We start from the raw sequence: 23105 nt of genomic DNA, 5'->3' as shown, positions 1-23105 counted from the left end.
GGACTCCTGATTTTTCTGCATTGGACAGCATCCTTGTACACATGCACACACACACACACACACAGATTCACCACACCCTGCAATCAAGTGATTGCATTTTGGGTGCTTGGCAAGTAACTCATCTTTTTGGCTTTTTTCTGTCTTCTGCAATCTCATGACTGTGACTTGGGATATTTTTTGCTGGTTTCTGAGGGCGATTTCCTGTTTTCCAGCCAAAAAAAAAAAAAAGCAAACCTTTGAAAAAAAATGGATTTGCTGAACAACTGCCATTCGCTTAACACTGGCGCATTCACTTGATGACCGTTATAAAGAAGCCAATTGTAACTTTCAATCCAGTCACATGATGCTTCGACTTATGACTGCAATTCTGGCCTCAATTCTGGTCGTAAATGGAGGACTACCTGTATCCCTAGCATTCTGTCCTTTCATTTTTTCCTAGAACAATAATCCTGCGAAGAGAGGGAGAGAAGGGCCCAAAATCACCCAGGGAATTTTGGTGGCTTAAGATGGGCTTGAAACAGAACTTCCTAATCTTAACTTTTTAAGCACCCAATTTCATTGGTTCATAAAACTCTTAATTTTTGCAATGATCGCATTACAGCTTAAGAAAACATGCACAATTGTTAACGTAAGAAGAGAAAGAGGCAGTGATTAAAATGTATAACTGGAGTGTGTATAACTGAGACTGAAATGGAAATGATCCGAAATTGGGATTGTTTATTATATTTTTACTGGCTGCGCTAAAAAATACCACAGACAGCCAAGAAAACGAATAAATAGATCAAGAGAACAAATCAATCCAAAGTTCTTATTCCAGGCACCAGTGACCAGGCTTAAATTATTTTACTTTGAACACATTATGGGAAGACGCAACTCTCCGCAGAAGGTTCGGATGCTGGGAAAGGTGGAAGGAAAAGAGGAGAAGGACCAGCAACAACCAGGAGGATGGACTGTGTTACAGTGGCCATGGGGACAACACTGGAGGACCTGAAAAACCAGGTTAGGGAGAGATTGTCATGGAGAAAATCAATCAATGTGGTTCCTGGGAGCTCAACAACTTAATGGCACCCAATCAATCATCTATTGCACCCCCCGGTGGCGCAGTGCAGTACTGCAGGCTCCTTCTGCTGACTGCCGGCTGCCTGCAATTTGGCAGATCGAATCCCACCAGGCTCCAGGTTGACTCAGCCTTCCATCCTTCCGAGGTGGGTAAAATGAGGAGCCAGATTGTTGGGGGAAAAAGGCTGACTCTGTAAAACGCTTAGAGAGGGCTGGAAAGCACTGGGAAAGCAGTATATAAGTGCTGTTGCTATTTACACAGGGAAAAAGCTGAAGGGGGGGGGAAATGGGTTGTTCTGTCAGAAGTTCAAGATCCCACATGGTGCCTCAGGTTTCTTGGCAATCCCCTTAAATGGAGAAGAGTGTGATTTATTTATTTTTTAAGTCTGGGTCCCTAGTGAGATTTATTGAAGCAGGAGGCTGTGTGATGATCCGGAGCGTGGCACAAAAGCAACAAAGTCACAAAAGTAGATAAAAAACCCCTTTAATTCCTCCAACTTGGCTCCCTAGGCAACCTAGAACTAAGGAGGAATTTCCTGACAGTTAGAACAATTAATCAGTGGAACAACTTGCCTCCAGAAGTTGTATTTACTCTAACACTGGAAGTTTTTAAGAAGAGATTGGGCATCCACTTGTCTGAAATGGTATAGTTCTCCTGTTTGAGCAGGAAGTTGGACTCGAATTCCCTTCCAACTCTTGTTATTCTGTTAAAGCCATTTGTGGCGAGAGCACCCATATCAAGCTCTCCAAATTCCCAGTATAATCACCAGCCCCCAAAGTAATTTAGCCGTTCTCTGAAATAAACTTCCTGCTGGCTGGGATGTGAAAAAAAACCCCTGACACTTTCAGAAAGTACATATTTGAGAACCCGCTCTTGTAGGTTCAGGGTGTGCAGGGAAAAAAAAGAGAGAGAGAGAAAACCCTCATTTAATTTATTCTTCCTTCAACGTTCAAAATGGTAGCAGCTGATCCGGCTGGCATCCTTGCAGGCCCATCCTAAACTGTTGGGAAACTCCCAGCCAGGCAGGGAGGAGAGATCAAGCGAGGACCCAGCCTTGAGTCTTCGCAGTCACAAGATACATTAAGTTGAGCCCTCCTTAAGTCTCATGGAACCTCATCTGGCTGTCCTCAGGGGAAGGCAAGCCATTTGGGGGAAGATTCTTGTAGTATAGATAGACGTCAATAGAGTTATTGCCTCAGACTTTCCACGAGGGGATCTGGTTGTCTGCGTCTGACATAAACAGTTGCAGTCAAACCTACAGTTCACATCAAAATTGAAGAAGGATCCCAACCACCAGTTCTGCAGCAAATACCTACTGACCCGTCGCCGATGGTGCAAATGGCCTTGGAAACGGGCTATTCATTTCCACCTCTGTGACATTGACCAGAAAATACCGGCGACGTGTCAGTGAAGTCCCTCTTGGTTGCCTGATAGCCCTTAAAGACCAGAGAATAGTTTTCATGGTCTATCCAGAAATCCAGAAACCAGAGGAGGCATAGCCAAGGAGATGGACAGAAACATTTTGGGGAGGCTTTCGCTTGTTCACCATTGCCGCCGTTGCCGCCATCGATGGGTGATGTAGCCAGTGATGATCAGTCCAAAGAGGGATCCAGTGGCTCCGATGGTGAACAGGGCATCTGTCTTGACAGTGTCTGCAAAAGGAAAAGTGCGCAAACCATGCATTTAGTGCCGTAATCAGACAGGAGCATCCATCTTCTACTAACCCACCTCACAGAGCCCTGGTGGCACAGGGGGTTAGAGTGCAGTGTTGCAGGCGAATTCTGCCCAGGGTCTGGAGTTCAATCCTGACAGGCTCAAGGCTGACTCAGCCTTCCATCCTTCCGAGGTCAGTAAAATGAGGACCCAGATTGTTGGGAGCAATAGGCTGACTCTGTAAACAGCTTAAAGAGGGCTGTAAAGCACCGTGAAGCGGTATATAAATGTAAGTGCTATGGCTATTGTTATGGCTACAATTTTCCACCCTTCCTTTCTCTGTCTGTAGGTGAGCAAGAGACTAAGATGAGCAACCTCCCAGGTGTAGAAATATTACGGTTACAAATATTAAAGACCGCTGCCTGGATATCACATTTCTCCACGATTTATGGTAATTTGGTCTTGTCTTTATCCACATAATGTTCATTCTTTTTTTTTTTAATGTAAATAGTATTGTTTGTAAATATTTTTTTAACATTAAAACTTTACAATTAACCATTTTAACACATTTTCAAAAAATATTTTCTAAAAGACATTATTTAATTTAGTTTTTTTAAAATCTCACCTTTATTTGTTTTATAAATAGCTTAAGGCAGCAAATTTCTTCCTCCTCATCCTCCTATTTTTCCCACAACAATAAGCCTGTGAGGTGGATTGGGCTGAGAGAGAGTCACCCAGCTGGTGTTCATGCCTAAGGCAGGACTAGAACTCACAGTCTCCTGGTGATTAGCCCGAAATCAGCCAACCAGATTTAGTCCTGGTGGACTCAAATGTGACTCAAACCCAATACAGGGAGTCCTTGACTTAGGACCGCAATTGAGGCCAAAATTTCTACTAAGCAACACAGCTGTTAATCAAGTTTTGCTCCGTTTTAGGATCTTTCTTGCCGCTGTTGTTAAGTGAATCCTTACAGTTATTACGTAAGTTACATGGTTATTAATTGGATCTGGTTTCCCCATTAACTTTGCTTGTCAGAAGGTCACAAAAGGGGGATTACGTGACCCCCAGGACACCGCAACTGTCAACAATACGAGTCAGTTGCCAAGCATCCAAATTTTGATCACAAGACGGACCATGGAGGTGCCGCAGCGGTCATAAGTGTGAAAAACAATCATGAGCCACTAAACAGCATTGTTGTTGTACACTGAGGACTATATCTATTTTGAACGTGCGACTTCATCTCACTCACCCGCAAACACCACGACACGCACGCTTGCTACTTGGAGTAAGCTGGCAGATGCAGCACATCGATAGATCCCCTGGTGCTCCAAGCGGACACTCTCAACCGTCAGGGTCGACCGGCCCTGGGCTTCCTCCAGACGGTACCGCGATTCGGCCACTGGGGTTTCTAGCCACCAGATTTTGACATCTCTGCTGCAGTTCTCTGCCTGGCATGTGATGCGAAGGGCGCCTCCCACGATCCCTTCGGCAGGCACAAGTACAATCGTGGCACGGCAGGTGTCCTGTTTTGGTCGTCCTTTTGTGGTCATTTGTGTCAAGAAACGGTTGGTCATGGAAAGAGGGTTGGTAGTTGGTTTTTCCGTGGTTCCTTCTGTCGTGGAAAGAGGGTTGGTAGTTGGATTTTCCGTGGTTCCTTCTGTTGTGGAAAGAGGCTTGGTCGTTAATTCTTGGTCTGTTAAGAAAGGGACAAGCAAAACAATCCTGAGTTAGGCTGAAAAGATGGAATTGTGTATGATGTTGATGGACCATGTCTCAGATTTTGGAGAGGTTGTCCCTAGCTCTGCCACAGGGTTACCTGTTAGGTAAGAAGATCCAGTGGAGTTGTTGACCGCTGTGATGGAGCTGTGATCTTCAGTTAGGGATTCCAGCATGGGGGCAGCTGTTGGTGTAACCACAGTTGTCCTAGAGCTGGTATGCTCCATGGAAACAAGTCGGAGAAGGCTGGTGGTTGTCCCAACTGAGGACTTCCAATCAGCTGTGGTGAGTTGCTCTGCAGCAGATGTTGGACTTGTCCTTCCAGATGTGGGAGTAAGGGCGATGCTCTCAGTAGCACCGAGAAACTCCTGCGTAGCTGTAAACCAAATATTTAGAATGTTTAAGAGAAATCTTTTCAAGACTTTAGGTCTTCTTTGTTAGATGACGGGTGGGAGTCAATTGGCAGCCTCCAAAAATCTCCAGAATGTACAGGAAAGGGAGTTTTTATTGGTAAAATGATCTCCCTAAAATTAAGGCATCCACAAACCAGCAAAACCTGAGATAGTTTTGTTTTTCTCACCTGGGAAAATCCAACTTATCCCCTAGCACAGAGGTCTCCAAACTTGGCAACTTTAAGACTTGTGGACTTCAGCTCTTAAAACTCTCCAACCAGCATGGCTGTGTGAGGAATTCTGGGAGTTGAAGTCCACAAATCTTAAAGTTGCCAAGTTGGGAAACCTCTGCCCTAGACACAAAACACACCTGAAAGATTGGCCTCACCCATTACAACAAAGTCAAAACGTCACTATTTCACTTTCCGCCCCCAAGCCAAGGCCCCCAAAACAGGGCTGAAGAAATTGCCAGCTCTTAAAAACTAGAATTGAATTAGATTTATGTAGTTCATTTTGGGGCTCTTTTAAAAAAACAAAGAAAAAATTGTACACGAATAATATTTTAGTTTGAAAGTTACTGACTAATGAAATTGGGGATGAAAATGAAAATATTTAAAAGTTCTCCAAGTACAAGATTTGCCTGTAATTATGGAGATAGTCAAACTGTTTTAATTACAGAGAAGTATTTAGTTTTGGCTTTCTTCAGAAAAGGTTTTTCAGCTTTTTGCTCGAAACTGAAAAAAATTGAAACTTTGATGATTAGGATGGTTTTGTTGGTCGAAAACTAGTTAGAAATCTAAAGCCAAAGGTTAAGGTTGTGTGTGCTTTTTTGTATTTTATTGCACTGGGAAAAAAAAAGTTTAAAAATCAACTTTTTCCTCCCCTCTTTGCCTTTTTTCTTAGTTTTTTTTCCCCTGTATTTTTATTTTAAAATGAAAACGAATAAAAGCGACTATCAAAGGAAAGATTTACCTGTAATCCTGAATACAGCCCAGGCCCTATTTCAAAGTCTGAGAAAAGAGTTGACTGCCTGTGAAACTTACGTTTTGGGCTGGTGATGGTGATAGCAACCCTCTCCTGGACAAAGATCTTCCCTTCTACCTCCAGGGTTGCTTTGCATTTGTAAGTTACATCTTCTGCCACCCTCGGGAGCTCCAGTTCAGAGTGGTAGACAAACAGCTGGTCTTCTGAGTCCTCCATTTCTTCCTCTTCCATCTCCTTGGAAGCCTCCAGTTGTTCATCTCCCTGGAACCAGCTCAGTCTAAGGGCACCGTGGGGGTAGACGTGACTCATGGAACACAGCAAGCGAGCTGGCTGCCCAATGGTCAGCATCTTGGGCTGGGAGTCCAACTGCAAAGTATCTGGAAAAGCTGAGAAAGAGGGTGAAGAGGTGAAGACCTGCTGGGTGGCTTTGCTTTTGGTGGTTAAGTGCGAGGGTGGGGCTGTCTCTTTTCTGGGCCATTGATTAATTGCACTGCGTTGTGTTAACTAATGATATTCCTGGGCCATTTGTTTTTCTTATTGTTTCAGGAAATATTGGAATCTACCCAGAGGACTGGCATTATAGGATTAGACATATAATTATAGTCCCCGTTATGAAGAACAATAGCAATAACCTCCAAAAGAGATTCACTTGATCATTGTTTCCCTCCAAAACGTTAGAGATGTCCTTCAGACAAGGTTGAGTTTCCGTGACTACAAACACAAGTATGCAAAAGTGATTTCCTTCCTTTGTTCCTTCTTTCTCTTTTCCTTCCTCCTTTCTGTCTTCTTTTCCTCCCTCCCCTCCCCCTCCCATTCTTTCTCTTCCTCCTCCCTTTCCTTTCCTTTCCTTTCCTTTCTTTTCCTTTCCTTCCCTTCCCTTCCCTTCCCTTCCCTTTCCATTTTCCTCTTCCTTTCCTTTCCTTTCCCTTCTGTTTTCCTCTTTCTTTCCCCTTTCCTTTCCTCTCCTCCTCTCCCCTTCCCCTCTTTCTTTCCCCTTTCTTTTCCTCTCTTTCCACTCTTCTTTTTTAAAAATAAATTTTATTAAAGTTTTACAGTTTAAAAAGAAAACACACATCATGTTTACAATTTTTGCAATATGTTGTGGCAACAGTTTTTTCATCTTCTATTATTCATCTCTCTCTCTCTCTCTCTCTCTCTCTCTCTCTCTCTCTCTCGCTCTCTCTCTCTCTCTCTCTCTCTCTCTATATATATATATATATATATATATATACAAACAACATTCATATTTACATTATATATGATCTATTATTCCTGTTAACTATCCGAACATATTAATTCTCCCAGACCTCCCTTTCCACTCTTCTCTCTTTTCTGCCTTCCCTTCCCTTCCTGCCCCGGAAATAGATTCAAGAGAACCAACCAAGCAGATGCTTTTTGAACTCACAATATACATTCAGCTCCACCGTGGCCAGATAGGACGTCTCTTGGCACCATCCTGAGCACATCTTTGTCCCCTCCATGTTAATGGTTGCGTTGCTCAGCGTTAGGATGCTCCGCGTGTGGTTTGAAACGATGTTTCCCAAGTCAGTGTCCAAGCCTTCCCACTGCACTTCAGCTTCCGGACAGTCCATGGAACAGATCAGCTGAATGGTGCCTCCACGTTCCACCAGTGGCTTCAAAGGCTGGATGGTGGGCTTAGAAATTGGAACACCTGTTTGGGGGCAAATGAACAACTTCCTAAGCGCTCGGCACCAAGATGTTTTCCCTGGCTCTGCTGGACTGCAACTTGACTGCAACTGCAGAAATTTTTATTTTATTTTATTTTTTGCTATCAAGCTGCCTTCCATTGAGAACCTGTGTACTGCACCAGTCAAAAAGAGAGCTGTGAAAATATCTACAGACCCCTCATACCCTGAGCATATATTGTTTCAACTTCTGCCATCAAAACGACGTTACAGACCACTGCACACCAGAACAACTAGACACAAGGACAGTTTTCCCCCTCACATGCTGTCACGCTGCACTCCCACAACACTGTCAAACTATTTACTAAGTGTATTACTACTCATCCTTCCTATTGCCTATTCTGTCTTGAAGTATGTGCATGGAATAACAGAGTTGGAAGGGACCTGGGAGATCTTCCAGTCCAACCCCGTCCTCAGGCAGGAAACCCTATATACCACTTCAGACAAACAGCTGCCCAATCTCTTCTTTAAAAACTCCAGTGTTGGAGCATTCACAGCTTCTGGAGGCAGGTCGTTCCATGAAGATATATGAAGAACTGTTGTAATAATTGGGGTACTTGAGTCTAATTAAAACAAGGACTAACAGTATTTGAAGGGCAGCCACAAAGAAGAGAGGGTCAAGCTATTCTCCAAAACACCTGAAGGCAGGACTAGAAACAATGGATGGAAACTTATCAAAGAAACAACCAACCAAGAACGAAGGAGAAACTTACTAACAGTGAGGACAATTAACCAGTGGAACAGCTTGCCTCGAGAAGTCGTGGGTGCTTCATCAGTGGAGGCTTTTAAGAAGAAACTAGAAGATCCCACTCCCCCAAAATCTCCTCCAACTCTGTTATCTGCTATGCCAAAAGTATAGACTGATTCTCCGTTGTTCCCAAGGCCAGATCTGAAGTCACAGCGAAATTGGTCCTTGGAAGAATTAATTGACGCTTTCATGAACTATTATGAAGACCCAGAAGATGGATTTATTCTATAATCAAGTTAACCCAAAGGTGAGGCAACTGGACTTTTCTGGTATTATCTTTGAAGACGTTTTGCTTCAAAGAAAAAAAAAAAACAGAAAGTCCAGTTGCCTGTTGGAAAAGCACCTTTGGGACAACCTGGACGGCTGAGAATCTCCACAGACGTAATCAAGTTAAGTATATTGGGCAAAGCCAATCTAAAATTTCCCCGGTTCCGTTCCTGAACTTGAAGCAAGAAAGGCTGAACAAAATAAAAGCAGCACTCAATCAATGCAGCAAATAGACCCCCCTCATCGCTTTTTCGGTCCAGTTTTCCAAATGCAATCTAGGATAAAACGACTTTGCATATCCAATGGCAATCAATTTCCCCAAGTTCACAATTGTGCAATTCTGTTTTTTTGAGTCTCCTCCCGGTGTCTCCCTACAACTAAATTCAGATTAGCTTATAGGCATATATGCACGGATGCTTTTTATGAATTGAAATGTGGGGAAGAGTTTTATAAATATTATATATGGCTAGGCACACAGACACACATGCAATCGGACTTACTGCAGCTGTTGCAGACCAAACTGAAAAGGAATATCCAAGAAATCTTGGCCATTTCTTTCACTCCTAGGTATCTGTCTATATGCCTAGGAGCCAATCCTGCTCTGAGTTAATTCTTTCTTCCTTCCTTCCTTCCAGCTGGGCTGCTAATTCTTCATCTGTTCCAAAACTCTCACACCAACAATGCTTAAATCTAAAAGGGACGTCACTGCCCACCCTGACCTTATGGAATGCAGTTTCCTTCTCTCCTCCCTTATAACAGAACTTAAACAACCCAGTAGTATTTTTTTTTTTCTTTGGTATTTCGTTTCATTTTCAAACCGAAGAGTGTGTGTTAAAGTTAAGCCTCTCCCACTCCCCCGAAAAGTCATTTCTAATGACTTTGTGCTAGATACAGGTAAGTCCTCGACTTACGCTCACAATTGTGCCCAGAATTTCGATTGCTAAGCGAGACATTTGTTAAAGTGAATTCTGCCCCCATTTTATGACCTTTCTTGTCACACTTCTCAAGTCAATCTCTGTCGTCGTTAAGTGAATCTGGCTTCCCCATTGAGAATTTGCTCATCAAAAGGTCGCAAAAGGGGATCACCTGACACTGCAACCATCCTAAGTACATGCCAGTTGCCAAGGGTCTAAATTTTGATCATGTGACCCTGAGGATGCTGCAAGGGCCATAAGCGTGAAAAACGCTCGTAAGTCACTTTTTTCAGTGCGGTTGTAATTCGAATGGTCACTAAACGAACTGTTATAAGTCAAGGACTATCTGTATGAGGGATGTAGCCAACAACGTATGCATCATTCCCCTGCAGGAACAGACTGCAAAATCGCACTGCTAATGCTGCTCATTTCAGCTTCAAATGTGGGAATAACACAAATTCAGCCTTAAGGCGAATGAATGAGTGCGGGTTAAACTAATTATTATCCAATTTTGGAAGAAGAAAAAAAAAAATCTACATTTGATCTGTGGCAATATGTATTGGTTGTCAGCCGTTGGAGAGTTATCCTTTATTTTGACAAAATAAGGATAACAATAATAAACAGAACGGATAACGACCTTCGCATCTCCATTCTACTAAAGTTTGATTGGCTGTTAGTTGTAATTGTTATACTTTATATAATAAATAGGCAACACGGTCACATTTTTTGGAGCTGTTTAACAACACTTTCCACGCTTTCCCCCATTATTTTATTCCATTTATTACTTTTCTTCCTAATTACTATAATTATTAATTTTGTGGCCACATTCTGTTGCTCATTCTGTCGTCCGACACTTCTTCTTCTGTCGATTAACCTGATGTAAAAAACATACTGTCGAAGTAATAACATGCCCTGTAGATTGCTGGCAGTGCCAATAACTAAATAAATAAGTATATACATGTATACACGCACGGACACGCACACACACACACTAAAAAGCAACACAAAAAGCATTCAATCAGCCAAAAGCTGCTGCTCCACAGGCAAATGTTAACCACAGATTTAGCTACGTATTGTGACAAGTGAGCCGGACAATAAGAGAGAATGAGAAACATATCACTTCCTCCAGGTGGGGGGGAGGCTATCTACAGGTAGTCTGTGACTTACGACCAGTCCAGCGATGGGCTGATACTGGTTCGCCCCGGTTCAGGAGAACCGGAACCGAACTGGTAGCTAATTTTATGATTGGTTCGGTGAACTGGCAAATCCCACCCCTGGCTGGCCCCGCCCACCCCTCCCCTCCCCCCCCCCCCTCAGTCCCCATGTGGCCTGTTTTGGATCCCAGGTAAGTACAGGGCCTGCGTGGAGACGCAGGGAGGGCAAAAACAGGCCCGTTTCCGACCTCCAGAGAGCCTCTGGAGCCTGGGGAGGCCATTTTGGCCCTCCCGGAGACTCAAAGAGAGCCTCCAGAGCCTGAGGAGGGAGAAAATATCCCCTTCCGTCATGGTGCAGGAGGCTGACTAGGCCATGCCCACCATGGCCACACCCACACAGAAACTGGGCAGAGAACTGCAGGGGTGGGATTCTACCAGTTCGCACCTATTTGCTAGAACCAGTTGTTAACATTCTAAGCAGTCCAGAGAACCGGTTGTTAGAAGAAATTACTGGCCTAATCCTGTAAGGAAGGCAGGAAGGAAACATTCTGGTGTTGTTTACAGAAACTGCCTCTCCGTTAACCCTTATTACATTCTTGGAAGGACTAGTCTTCCTGTCTCAGGAACGTCTCTGGAGTTTTTCCCCCTCCTTTGCCTGTACTTTGCTTGTGTGGAGTGACCATTCAAAGTTACAATGGCACTGAAAAAAGTGACTTATGACCCTTTTTCACACTTATGACTGTTGTAGCATCCCCACAGTCATGAGTGGCCAGGCGAGGAGATGGTGCTTCAATGTGAGAGATACTGAGTTGGCCACGCCCAGCCAATAACATGACCACCAAGCCACACCCACTGACTAAGCCACGCCCACAGAACTGGTTGTTAAAAAAATTGAATCCCACCCCGGAGAACTGGTTGCTAAAATTTTTGAAGCCCAACCATGGACCAGTCCCTTAGTGACCATTTGAAGTTATGATGGACCTACCTATCTGGGGGCTACTTATGGCCTGAATCAGTCGTGGGATTCAAGTTTTTTTTTTACTACCGGTTCTGTGGGTGTAGCTTGGTGGGCGTAGCAGGGGAAGGATACTGTAAAATCTCCAGTCAGAGGTGGGATTTGCTGGTTCTCTGAACTACTCAAAATTTCCACTACCGGTTCTCCAGAACTGGTCAGAACCTGCTGAATACCCACCTCTGGCCTGAACTCAAAGTTCTGACAGCCAGGCCCAACCAACCAGCCAGGTCATATGAGGAGCTCAGCAACCTTCCTGCATTTGTGGCCATTTTCAGCGTCCTGTGGTCACACGAAACCATGGTTTGCCAAATACTGGTGGGTTTTTTTGGCTTTCAGAAACAAAACCATAGCGAGCTCAAAGGTCTTTCAGTCCAACTCTTTACTCAAGACAGAAGACCTTACTCCATCCTGATCAAATGGCTGTCCAGTCTATTGTTGAAAACCTCCAGTGATGGAGTACCCACAACTCCGAGAGGCGAGCAGTTCGATTGATTAATTGTTCTCACTGTCACGAAATTTCTCCTTAGTTCTCGATTGGATCTCTCCTTCACAAGCTTTCACCCATCCCTTCTAGTCCTGCCTTTGGTGCTTTGGAGCAGGGGTCCCCAACCACCGGGCCCCGGACCGGTACCAGTCCGTGGATCATTTTGTACCGGGCTGCAAAGAATGAAAGTAGGGTCTACTTTGCTTGGGCGCCGCCATCTTGTTTCGACGGCGCTTGAGAAAGTACTTCCGGGTGAGCTTGTCGGTCATCGGTTGGAAAGCGGTGTTGGGTGCTGAAGGAATCCTCGCGCCTTAGTTTCGTCGAAGGGGGGGGGGTGGCTTCGAACGAAGAGCCGTCCCGATGGTGGTGGAGTCTCGCGTTACTCAGGAGGAGATTAAGAAAAAGCCCGAAAAGCCCATCGACCGCGAGAAGGTACAAAGGAGGAGTTGAAGGTGGCGGGGAGAAGTGGGGGACGGCTGGCTGGCCGGTCGCTCGGCTCGCCTTGCCTTGGTTGTGCGTTCTGATGCCGGTACCAGTCCGTGGATCATTTTGTACCAGGCCGCAAAGAATGAATAATCGTGAAACTGGTCCCTGGTACAAAAAAGGCTGGGGACCACTGCTTTGGAGAACGAATCCCCTCTTCCCTGCGACAGCCCCCTCAAGTATTGGAAGATAGCCATTGTGTCACCCCTAATCTTTTTCTTGGAAAGGCCAGAGGTCCCTAGCTCAGTGGTAGGATTCAAATAATTTAACAGCCCTAATGACTGGCTGGGTGGGCGTGGCCATGGTGGGTGTGGCCAGGGAGTGTGATAGGCAGCATTTGGCCTCCTGCACCCCCTTGGGAGCAAAAACGGGGTGTGGGGAGGCCCAGGGGCCCCCCCGCACCCAGTTTTGGGCCTAACAGGCCTCCCTGCAGCCTCCTGGAAGCAAAAACGGGGCATCTGGAAGGGGCGGGGTGGGGAGGGGAGGGGCCAGCCAGCCATTTAACAACCTGTTTGGCCGAAGTGATGCAAACCGGTTGAATCCCACCACTGACATCGCTCCTTAAACCTTTCATGATGCGATTTTGCCCTCCAGACCTTTTAATCATCTTTGTTGCTCTTTCTCTGCACACTTTCTAAGCTATGCGACCCGTCGTAAATCGAGGACTACCTGTACAGCTTAATACATAGCCAAACTCCCACACCATGCTAAATCTCAAGCTACTCAACCCCATTTTAGCTTGGTTTGGGGACATGGGAGAATTGGTCTAACTTGATGGAAATAATAGGCTGAAAATAAAATGGTTTTCCATTAATAGGTGTAATATCTAAAATGAGGACTAGGCAGACATTTCAGTTCCTTCCCTTCCTTGATCTGACCCCATCACTATCCCCAAGCACCCTCCCAGGGTTGACTTGGACATAAAAATGAGATGGGGGAGGAAAGGGGAAATTAAGGAAATGTCTCTTTCAGTCTGCATTGCCACTGCATTGGCAAAAGTGGCAGGCAAAAATGGAACCATTTTGGAATTCTAGAAGTCTCTTTATCTGTTTTCTTCAAGGATATGGACTTTTAATATGAATCTTGCATTATAGTACCTTCACTCCATTTTATTCAAGGATATGGACTTTTAATATGAATCTTGCATTATAGTACCTTCAATTTCCTTAAGAGGCCGGAATCCTCTGTGCAAACACAATGGGAGCATAAAACAAATAACTCAGCCATTTCTCAGCTTGAAAATGGGTGGACGTCAATTCCCAGAATTCCCCATCTTGGCTGATGTCCAAGCTGCCAAGGATGAGAAACACTGGCTAAAATTCTCAAAGATGCTTTTTCGAAAGGCCGCTGGACTGTTTTTTTCCCCCACTTCAGGGGAAAAAAAACACACTTATTTTCTTCTTCAAGGAAAAACACAGCCCAGCTGACTTTTGAAAAAACACCTTTGAGATAACTATGAGCTGTCCTGGATGACTGAGAAGACACTGGCTAAAATTGAAATCTCAAATGTAGTGCCCAAAGCTCACCAGCAGAGGACGCACCAATTCACAGATATTAGCTATGAAAGTTACCCAGGTTAAATATTTGAATTTCCTTTTGGTGGGGGGCGGGTTCCTTAGAAGCATTATTTCAAAGTCTTCATTACTTCAGATTCCCGGACGCTCCGTTTGGATTCCAAAAAGATTCCATCCCCATTTCAAGCGAAGAGATTGAATAGCCTAGCACAAATTCTGAAGAATTTCAGAGACACGTCACAAAATTCCCCGCTATTGTCTAGGTTTCCAGCAGATACATTTTTCAATAGCGCAGGGGGAAAATCCCCTAACTTGGCGGGCAGCCCTAATTTGCTGGCAGAAAGGTTTTACACCCAGACCTTTAGCCTTCCTCAGCCATCCGAAGCCGGAATTGCAATATGCTGACTTCTGCCGGAATGCTTAAAAATGGATTCTATTTATTTGTTTGCTATTTAAAGCAGGCAGCACATTAGAAGAGTTTAAAAAAAAAAAAAGATTATGCTAATATGGAGGATCTATTTCATCCATGTTTTGATAATAGTACAATTAGGATAACCGATTTCCTCCAGCAGCAACACGTTCCAAGAATGTTACACTAAATTGGCTCGGTCTGGAAGGTTATGGCAGGTTACAAATACTATTTTCGTATATCAGGTGTTGGGAGTTAAAACCTACCCCTCTCCTAGAAAAATGAAATAGTTTAGGATAAATTAAAAAGGCAGAATATCTGTACTGTGATTGTGATGTGGTGTTTGGGGCACCATGCTGGAGTAGCTTTCAAATTTCATTGTATTCGTGGAATGTAATGACAATAAAGGTTATTCTATTCTATTCTATTCTATTCTATTCTATTCTATTCTATTCTATTCTATTCTATTCTATTCTATTCTACCCTACCCTATCCTACCCTATTCTATTCTATTCCTTATTCCCTATTCTATTCTATTCTATTCTATTCTATTCTACCCTACCCTATTCTATTCTATTCCTTATTCCCTATTCTATTCTATTCCTTATTCCCTATTCTATTCTATTCTTTATTCCCTATTCTATTCTATTCTATTCTATTCTATTCTATTCTATTCTATTCTATTCTATTCTATTCTATTCTATTTCTATTCTATTCTATTCTATTCTATTCTATTCTATTCTATTCTATTCTATTCTATTCTATTCTATTCTATTCTATTCTATTCTACCCTACCCTATTCTATTCTATTCCTTATTCCCTATTCTATTCTATTCTATTCTATTCTACTCTACCCTACCCTACCCTACCCTACCCTACCCTATTCTATTCTATTCCTTATTCCCTATTCTATTCTACCCTACTCTACCCTACCCTACCCTACCCTACCCTACCCTACCCTATTCTATTCTATTCTATTCTATTCTATTCTATTCTATTCTATTCTATTCTATTCTATTCTATTCCTTATTCCCTACTCTACTCTACTCTACTCTACTCTACTCTACTCTATTCTGTACCTGCCGTTTGTGCAAATAGAACTAAGCGCCTGCATGCTCGCGTATTCAGTCACTTTTTTCAATGTCATTGTAACTTTTTCCTGGTTGCTGAATGAATGGTTGTAGATTGAGGATTACCTATATTCAAGTTGATTTGCTAATCAATATGCTCGGCCATGCCCTTTGAATCACGGTGTTGCCAGGGGGAAAGCCAGCGTGTCAAAATGTTGCCCTTTTACAGAAGTCCAAGTCCGCTGCTTTTGCGTCTCTCTTTGACTCTGTCCTCACTGGGGCTGCTGCAAATGTCATTCTCACTTTTGCCTCTGGCCCCTTAAGGTGAAAAGAGAGCTGGCTTGGTGCACTGATTAAGGTGCTAACTGAGAAGCCAAAAGATTGCTTCAAGTCCCACCTTAGGGACAAAACCAGGTAGGTTTTGACTTTCCGCCAATCACCAGGAGACAGTGAGTCCTAGTCAGGGGTGGGATGCAAATATTTTTACGACCGGTTCTGTGAGCATGGCTAGGTGGGCATGACTAAGTGGGCATGGCTAGGTGGCCATGGACATATGACTGGGTGGGCGTGGCCTCCTCCTCCTCTTCTTCTTCCTCTTGTTGTTTCTTCTTCTTCTTCTTCTTCTTCTTCTTCTTCTTCTTCTTCTTCTTCTTCTTCTTCTTCTTCTTCTTCTTCTTCTTCTTCTTCTTCTTCTTCTTCTTCTTCTTCTTCTTCTCCTTCTCCTTCTCCTTCTCCTTCTCCTTCTCCTTCTCCTTCTTTTTGCAGCCCTCCCCACAAAAAACAGAGCATAGGGGGGCAGGCAGCACCCCCACCCCACGCACCCCCCTTTTTTGCCTCCCGGGCCTCAGGGAAGCCTCCTGGACGAAGCAGTAAGACAGCGAGGGGGATCCCAGCACAGCTGATCAACAGAACAGCTGATCGTCGGGAGGGGGGAAAAGAAATACCTTAAGGAGTGACTGAGCGGGGGGAGAAAGCAGTCAGCGATGTCAGGCATGTGTGCAATGTTGCACATGCGCAATAAGGATTGACTGGGCGGGGAGGGGAGGGTGGAGAGAGGCAGGGCCAGCCAGGGTCATGATTTGCTGGTTCTCTGAACTGCGCAGAATCGTAACAACCGGTTCTATAGAACCGGTCTGAACCGGCATAATCCCACCCCTGGTTCTAGTCCTGCCTTAGGCATGAAAGCCAGCTGAGTGACTTTGGGCCAATCACCAGGAGACAGTGAGTTCTAGTCCCACCTTAGGCATAAAAGCCAACTGAGTGACTTTGGGCCAATCACCAGGAGACAGTGAGTTCTAGTCCTGTCTTAGGCATACAAGCCAGCTGAGTGACTTTGGGCCAATCACCAGGAGACAGTGAGTTCTAGTCCCGCCTTAGGCATAAAAGCCAGCTGAGTGACTTTGGGCCAATCACCAGGAGACAGTGAGTTCTAGTCCCGCCTTAGGCATAAAAGCCAGCTGAGTGACTTTGGGCCAATCACCAGGAGACAGTAAGTTCTAGTCCCACCTTAGGCATAAAAGCCAGCTGAGTGACTTTGGGCCAATCACCAGGAGACAGTGAGTTCTAGTCCCGCCTTAGGCATGAAAGCCAGCTGAGTGACTTTGGGCCAATCACCAGGAGACAGTAAGTTCTAGTCCCACCTTAGGCATAAAAGCCAGCTGAGTGACTTTGGGCCAATCACCAGGAGACAGTGAGTTCTAGTCCCGCCTTAGGCATAAAAGCCAACTGAGTGACTTTGGGCCAATCACCAGGAGACAGTGAGTTCTAGTCCCACCTTAGGCATAAAAGCCAGCTGAGTGACTTTGGGCCAATCACCAGGAGACAGTGAGTTCTAGTCCCGCCTTAGGCATAAAAGCCAGACCAGTGACTTTGGGCCAATCACCAGGAGACAGTAAGTTCTAGTCCCACCTTAGGCATAAAAGCCAGCTGAGTGACTTTGGGCCAATCACCAGGAGACAGTGAGTTCTAGTCCCGCCTTAGGCATAAAAGCCAACTGAGTGACTTTGGGCCAATCACCAGGAGACAGTGAGTTCTAGTCCTGTCTTAGGCATAAAAGCCAGACCAGTGACTTTGGGCCAATCACCAGGAGACAGTAAGTTCTAGTCCCACCTTAGGCATAAAAGCCAGCTGAGTGACTTTGGGCCAATCACCAGGAGACAGTGAGTTCTAGTCCCACCTTAGGCATAAAAGCCAGCTGAGTGACTTTGGGCCAATCACTAGGAGACAGTGAGTTCTAGTCCCACCTTAGGCATAAAAGCCAGCTGAGTGACTTTGGGCCAATCACCAGGAGACAGTGAGTTCTAGTCCCGCCTTAGGCATAAAAGCCAGACCAGTGACTTTGGGCCAATCACCAGGAGACAGTAAGTTCTAGTCCCACCTTAGGCATAAAAGCCAGCTGAGTGACTTTGGGCCAATCACCAGGAGACAGTGAGTTCTAGTCCCGCCTTAGGCATAAAAGCCAGCTGAGTGACTTTGGGCCAATCACCAGGAGACAGTGAGTTCTAGTCCCACCTTAGGCATAAAAGCCAGCTGAGTGACTTTGGGCCAATCACCAGGAGACAGTGAGTTCTAGTCCCGCCTTAGGCATAAAAGCCAGCTGAGTGACTTTGGGCCAATCACCAGGAGACAGTGAGTTCTAGTCCCGCCTTAGGCATAAAAGCCAACTGAGTGACTTTGGGCCAAGCATCAGGAGACAGTGAGTTCTAGTCCCGCCTTAGGCATAAAAGCCAACTGAGTGACTTTGGGCCAATCACCAGGAGAGTGATGTCATGGGCACGAAGCCAGATGAATGACTTTTGCCAGTCACTTTCTCTCAGCCGTGGGAAGGAGGAAATGGCAAACGACTTCTGAAATGTTTCCATGAAAACTTTGGGGACTTTTTCAGGTAGCCATCAGGAGTTTTTTTTAAAAAAAAAACAGACTTGAAACCACACATTACATTAAAGAAAAAAAATATCAGGCATATGTGCCGTGAAGAACAATGTGGACGTACAAGGTCCTGTAAACTAAACCCTGTGAAGGAAGCTTGAGATGAGAAGATTAGGACGAGGGCGGAGATAACGGCTCTCTTCTCAATGATTAGAGAAGAGGGGACCCCATTTCACTTGTTCCAGATTTCAGGATGCAGAAGATTAGGGCTAAGTTACAGGAACACGGATTCCTGTTGAATATTAGGAAAACAATTCCTGAATGGAAGAGGAAGAATGGCTTGATAATGGAATTGACATTCAGAGAGAGGGGATGTCGTGTGACCTCCCGTCCTGGCAGCAGAGAGGAAATTAATAACGAAGCAATTAGAACTTCTTGAAGTGTCCTTTTCCCATCTAAATAAAATGGCACATCTTTGTTTCATTTGAACAAGCAACTTATGGCGTACCTTGGCAGGCGTTAATTGGTGTACAGAATCCAGATCATGGGAAGTCATTGTGCCATTTCTGCTCCGTTCTGGTTGGATCCTGTTTGGGTGCTGTTTCCAGTTTTGGGCATCCCAGTTGAAAACAAAGCACGGCTATTAATGACTGCGTGATTCATTTAACAATTGTAGTGATTCACTTAGCAATTGTGGTAATAAAGGTGGTAAAATGAGACAAAGCTCACTTAATTGCCTTGCTTAGCAACAGAAATGTTGGGTTCAATTGTGGTCCTACGTTGAGGACTACCTGAGAACCACATTCTTGTGTGTCTTCTAGGCATATCACCAAAAACTATAAGGCGTGTCACTTGTCACATGCTTGGCATAGGTTCACCATCACTAGCCCAAGACAATTTATCTTAGAAAAGCTAAAAGCAGAATACATGTTAGGAATAACAAGGTTACCTAACGTAGTTTGGGTAAAATAATATATATAAACTATAATAGTAAGTTTAAGTGTGTGTCACTTTAAACTGCAAAGCATGTAATTTTGGGTGCGGTGTGAAACCGCCATAGGAGGGAGCAAGAGAACCTGATTGATTGCTGACAATTCCTGACGATTGATGGTTTGATGAATTGATGGTTTGTTAACTGCGTGTTTCCCTACTGCTGAGTTGCTGAAGGAAGAGAGGAGTTTTTGACTTCTTCATATTTCTACTGCGAGGAGATATATTACTGGACTGATATTTGTAAGTTTACTGACCTCTTTTTCGACACTGGAATTTGCAACTGAATAATCCCTGGACAGACTGAACTAGTGAATCATATATGGACCCTTTTGACTATGCTAAAACTCTTGCTGGAATAAACTATTTAACTAGCACAGTGTATCTGTTTTACTGAGTGCAAGCTACAAAAACATTTATCTCACATATTTTGCCTGCCTGCCTGACTGCCATGCAGATTCTGCTAGGGTGTATCCCTGACAATACAGGTAGTCCTTGACTTACAACAGTTCATTTAGTGAGCATGCAGAGTCCCTACATGCACTGAAAAGGGGGACTTAATGACTGTTTTTCACACATATGACCACTGCAGCAGTTCCATGGTCATGTGATCAAAATTCAGACGCTTGATAACTGACTCATATTTATGACGGCTGCAGTGTCTTGGTTGTCAACTAAAAAGATACTCCTTTGGGTTTTTTTAGCTGCCAGAAAAAGGGAGTCGGGGAAAACAGGATATTCTTGAAATGCCTAGATAATCACCACGGCAGCCCAAAGTTGTCGGAGCATAAGAAGTTATTGGAGAGAAGATTCAATTTATTATAGGATCTGGGATGCCTGGTATGAGCGGTTTAGAAATTAAAATAAAATAAAATGGCAACTAGGAAAAGAATGAGGGAATATGTAAATATGTAAATATACCATGGAGAAGATTGAGATGTAAGGATAAAAGATATTGATTTATAGTAAGAGCAAGATGTAATGGTAAAGGAATAAGTAAATACAAATACTGAAAAATGTGAGGAAATGCAAAAGATGTCTTGATGTTGATAACAATGTGTAAAGTTTTGTTTTATGTTCTTTAAAATTTGGAAACTAATAATAATTTTATTTAAAAAAAAAAAGTTATTGGAGAGCATGATGGATGACTCTTGGAGACGGATGTATCCCATTGGAGAAGTCACATCCAGGGGAAAGACCAGGGTCACGGGGAAAATGTATGACGTGATTTAGTATCGGCTGCACCCAGCCATGTGCCAACATGGCAATTCCTAATAAACCAATTTACTTTTTCTGAAAGGCAGCTAGAGACTTTTGGAATGAATGAGGGTGGATTTGTTGGAGCTCTGGCACAGGTGTCATGTGGTTACCTTTTACAACCTTATGACGAGCAAAGTCAATGAAGAAGCCAGAGTCCCTTAACACAACCATGTTACTAATTTAACAACTGCACTGATTCACTTAACAGCTGGGGCAAGCAAGGTTGTAAAATGGGGCAAAACTCGCTTAACAACTGCCTCACTTAGGGTTAACTAGGCTCAGTTGTCATTAAGTCGAGGGCTGCCTATATGTCTGGATTTAGCTCCTTTTTGAGAGAATGCTTATGTGGCGTCTTCCCTTCACACCACAGGAAGGGAAAGGCACCCTCTGTCCCAAAGAAGAGGGACCTCAGACCCACTTGTGCAAACAATAGCCATCTGGCAAGGGATGAACTATATCAAGGCCGGAGATGAAGCCTGCAGAATGCCAAAAACAGCACCATTAAGACGATCTCTGACATTTGGCTCCAGCGGGTTGCCATCCCCCGGAAAGGAAAGGAAAACCGTGACCCCGGCTTCTCCAGAATCAGAAAAGAGCCACAATCGAGGGCACGCTAAATAAACAAAGAACAAAAAACTAATTATGATTCACATCCTTCGATGCAAACTTCCTTGTAGGGCTGATGGATGATCGGTCTTAATATGTCAGAGGAAGAGATTACCCGGAACAGCTGACTTTTTAGCCAAGAGATGAGCCGCTGCGATGGAAGAATGTACTACCAGATGGTGAGAAAAGTCAGGTTTTACATGTAGGCAAGAAAAAGCAAGCGCCTAGGTGTAGAATAGGGGGTACCTGGCTCAAGAGCAGTAACTGTAAGAGGGATCTAGGTATCCTAGTGGATGATCATTTAAATGTGAGCCAGCTGTGTGCTGCAGCTGCCCCAAATCCGACACAATTCTTGACTGCACCAACAGAGATATAGAATCATGACCGTGAGAAGCCCCGCTGGTAAATCCCACACTTGAAATACTGCATCGTGTTTTGGTCACCATGATACCAAAAAATAATGTTAAGAAGACTCTTAGAAAGAGTGCAGAGAAGAGCAACAAAGGTGATTAGGGGACTGGAGGCTAAAACATATGAAGAACGGTTGCAGGAACTGGGCCTGGCTGGTCTAGAGAAGAGAAGGACCAGGGGAGACAGGGTAGCAGTCTTCCAATATTTGAGGGGCTGCCACAGAGAGGAGGAAGGGGTCAAGCTATTCTCCAAGGCCCCTGAAGGCAGGACAAGAGGCAACCGGTAGAAACTAATCAAGGAGAGAAGCAACCTAGAACTAAGGAGGAATTTCCTGACAGAGGGAATAATTACACAATGGAATGGCTTGCCTCTGACGTTGTTGGGTGCTCCGTCACTAGAGACTTTTAAGAAGAGATTGGCTAGCTATTTGTCTAGAATGGTATAAGGTCTCTTGCTTGAGCAGAGGTTGGACTAGAAGACCTTCAAGGTCCTTTCCAGCCCTGTTAGAATAGAATAGAATAGAATAGAATAGAATAGAATAGAATAGAATAGAATAGAATAGAATGGAATGGAATGGAATGGAATGGAATGGAATGGAATGGAATGGAATGGAATGGAACGGAATGGAATGGAATAGAAAAGAATGGAATAGAAAAGAAAGGAACGGAACAGAACAGAACAGAACAGAACAGAACAGAATAGAATAGAATAGAATAGAAGAAGGAATTAGAATAGAATAGAATAGAATAGAATAGAATAGAATAGAATAAGGAATTAGAATAGAATATAGACTTGAAACCAGAGATTTTTTTTATTGGGAATTTTACCTGATACATATAGTAAAGATTTGAAACACCTGATTGTAAATGTATTAACAGCAGCTAGGACTGTATTTGCTAAAAACTGGAAAAATAAGAAAATACCGTCGTAGGAGGAAATCATTAAGAAAATATTCGAATGTGCTGAAATGAGTAGATTGACATTTGAAATTAGAGAACAAGAGGGTAAACAATTTTATAAAATTTGGAACCTTTTCTATCAATGGTTAGATAATAAAACACAATAATAGAATATCTAGAATTTTAGAAAATAATGAATATATAAAGATGTATTTCTTTTTTTTTGTTATCATATCCATAAAATGTTTTTAGGATAGATTTGGGAGGATTATATGAATTGTTATAAAATAAACTAAGTAAATTATAGTTATCTCGCAAAGTATGAATGAATAAAATTATAGTCAAACGATTGTTTAATAGTGATACTAGGATATTCAATCTTTGATTGATCATATGAGCTATCATGCAATGTAACTGTAATTGAGACTATGAAATGGATGCACAAAAAATTGGTAAACCAACCGACACACTGCTTGTACATTTATGAAAGAAAGTTGGATGT

At 43.6% G+C, this 23105-nt stretch overlaps 1 protein-coding gene and 1 long non-coding RNA gene across 2 annotated transcripts; one reads left to right on the top strand and one right to left on the bottom strand.

The window, feature by feature from the left end:
- Positions 1 to 649: 649 nt before the first annotated feature.
- On the bottom strand, positions 650 to 9495 carry MADCAM1 (mucosal vascular addressin cell adhesion molecule 1). Its single transcript, XM_087922678.1, has 6 exons — positions 9027 to 9495; positions 7211 to 7477; positions 5865 to 6191; positions 4530 to 4805; positions 3963 to 4406; positions 650 to 2712 (listed from the first exon to the last, which is right to left on the bottom strand). The coding sequence occupies exons 1-6, from the start codon at positions 9076 to 9078 to the stop codon at positions 2603 to 2605; spliced, it is 1476 nt and encodes a 491-aa protein (XP_087778804.1). The 5' UTR covers positions 9079 to 9495; the 3' UTR covers positions 650 to 2602.
- On the top strand, positions 6092 to 10178 carry LOC148128382 (uncharacterized). The gene is made up of 3 exons (XR_015741293.1): positions 6092 to 6211; positions 6352 to 6528; positions 7171 to 10178. It is a non-coding gene; the product is annotated as an uncharacterized LOC148128382 (long non-coding RNA).
- The last annotated feature ends 12927 nt before the right edge of the window (positions 10179 to 23105 follow it).

Source organism: Pseudonaja textilis, chromosome 1 (genome assembly GCF_049901715.1).
Source record: "Pseudonaja textilis isolate UNSWEBS1 chromosome 1, rPseTex1.2, whole genome shotgun sequence".
NCBI classification, from domain to species: Eukaryota; Metazoa; Chordata; class Lepidosauria; order Squamata; family Elapidae; genus Pseudonaja; species Pseudonaja textilis.
The sequence above is the reverse complement of the archived record's forward strand: the minus strand, read 5'-3'. Positions and strand labels throughout refer to the sequence as shown.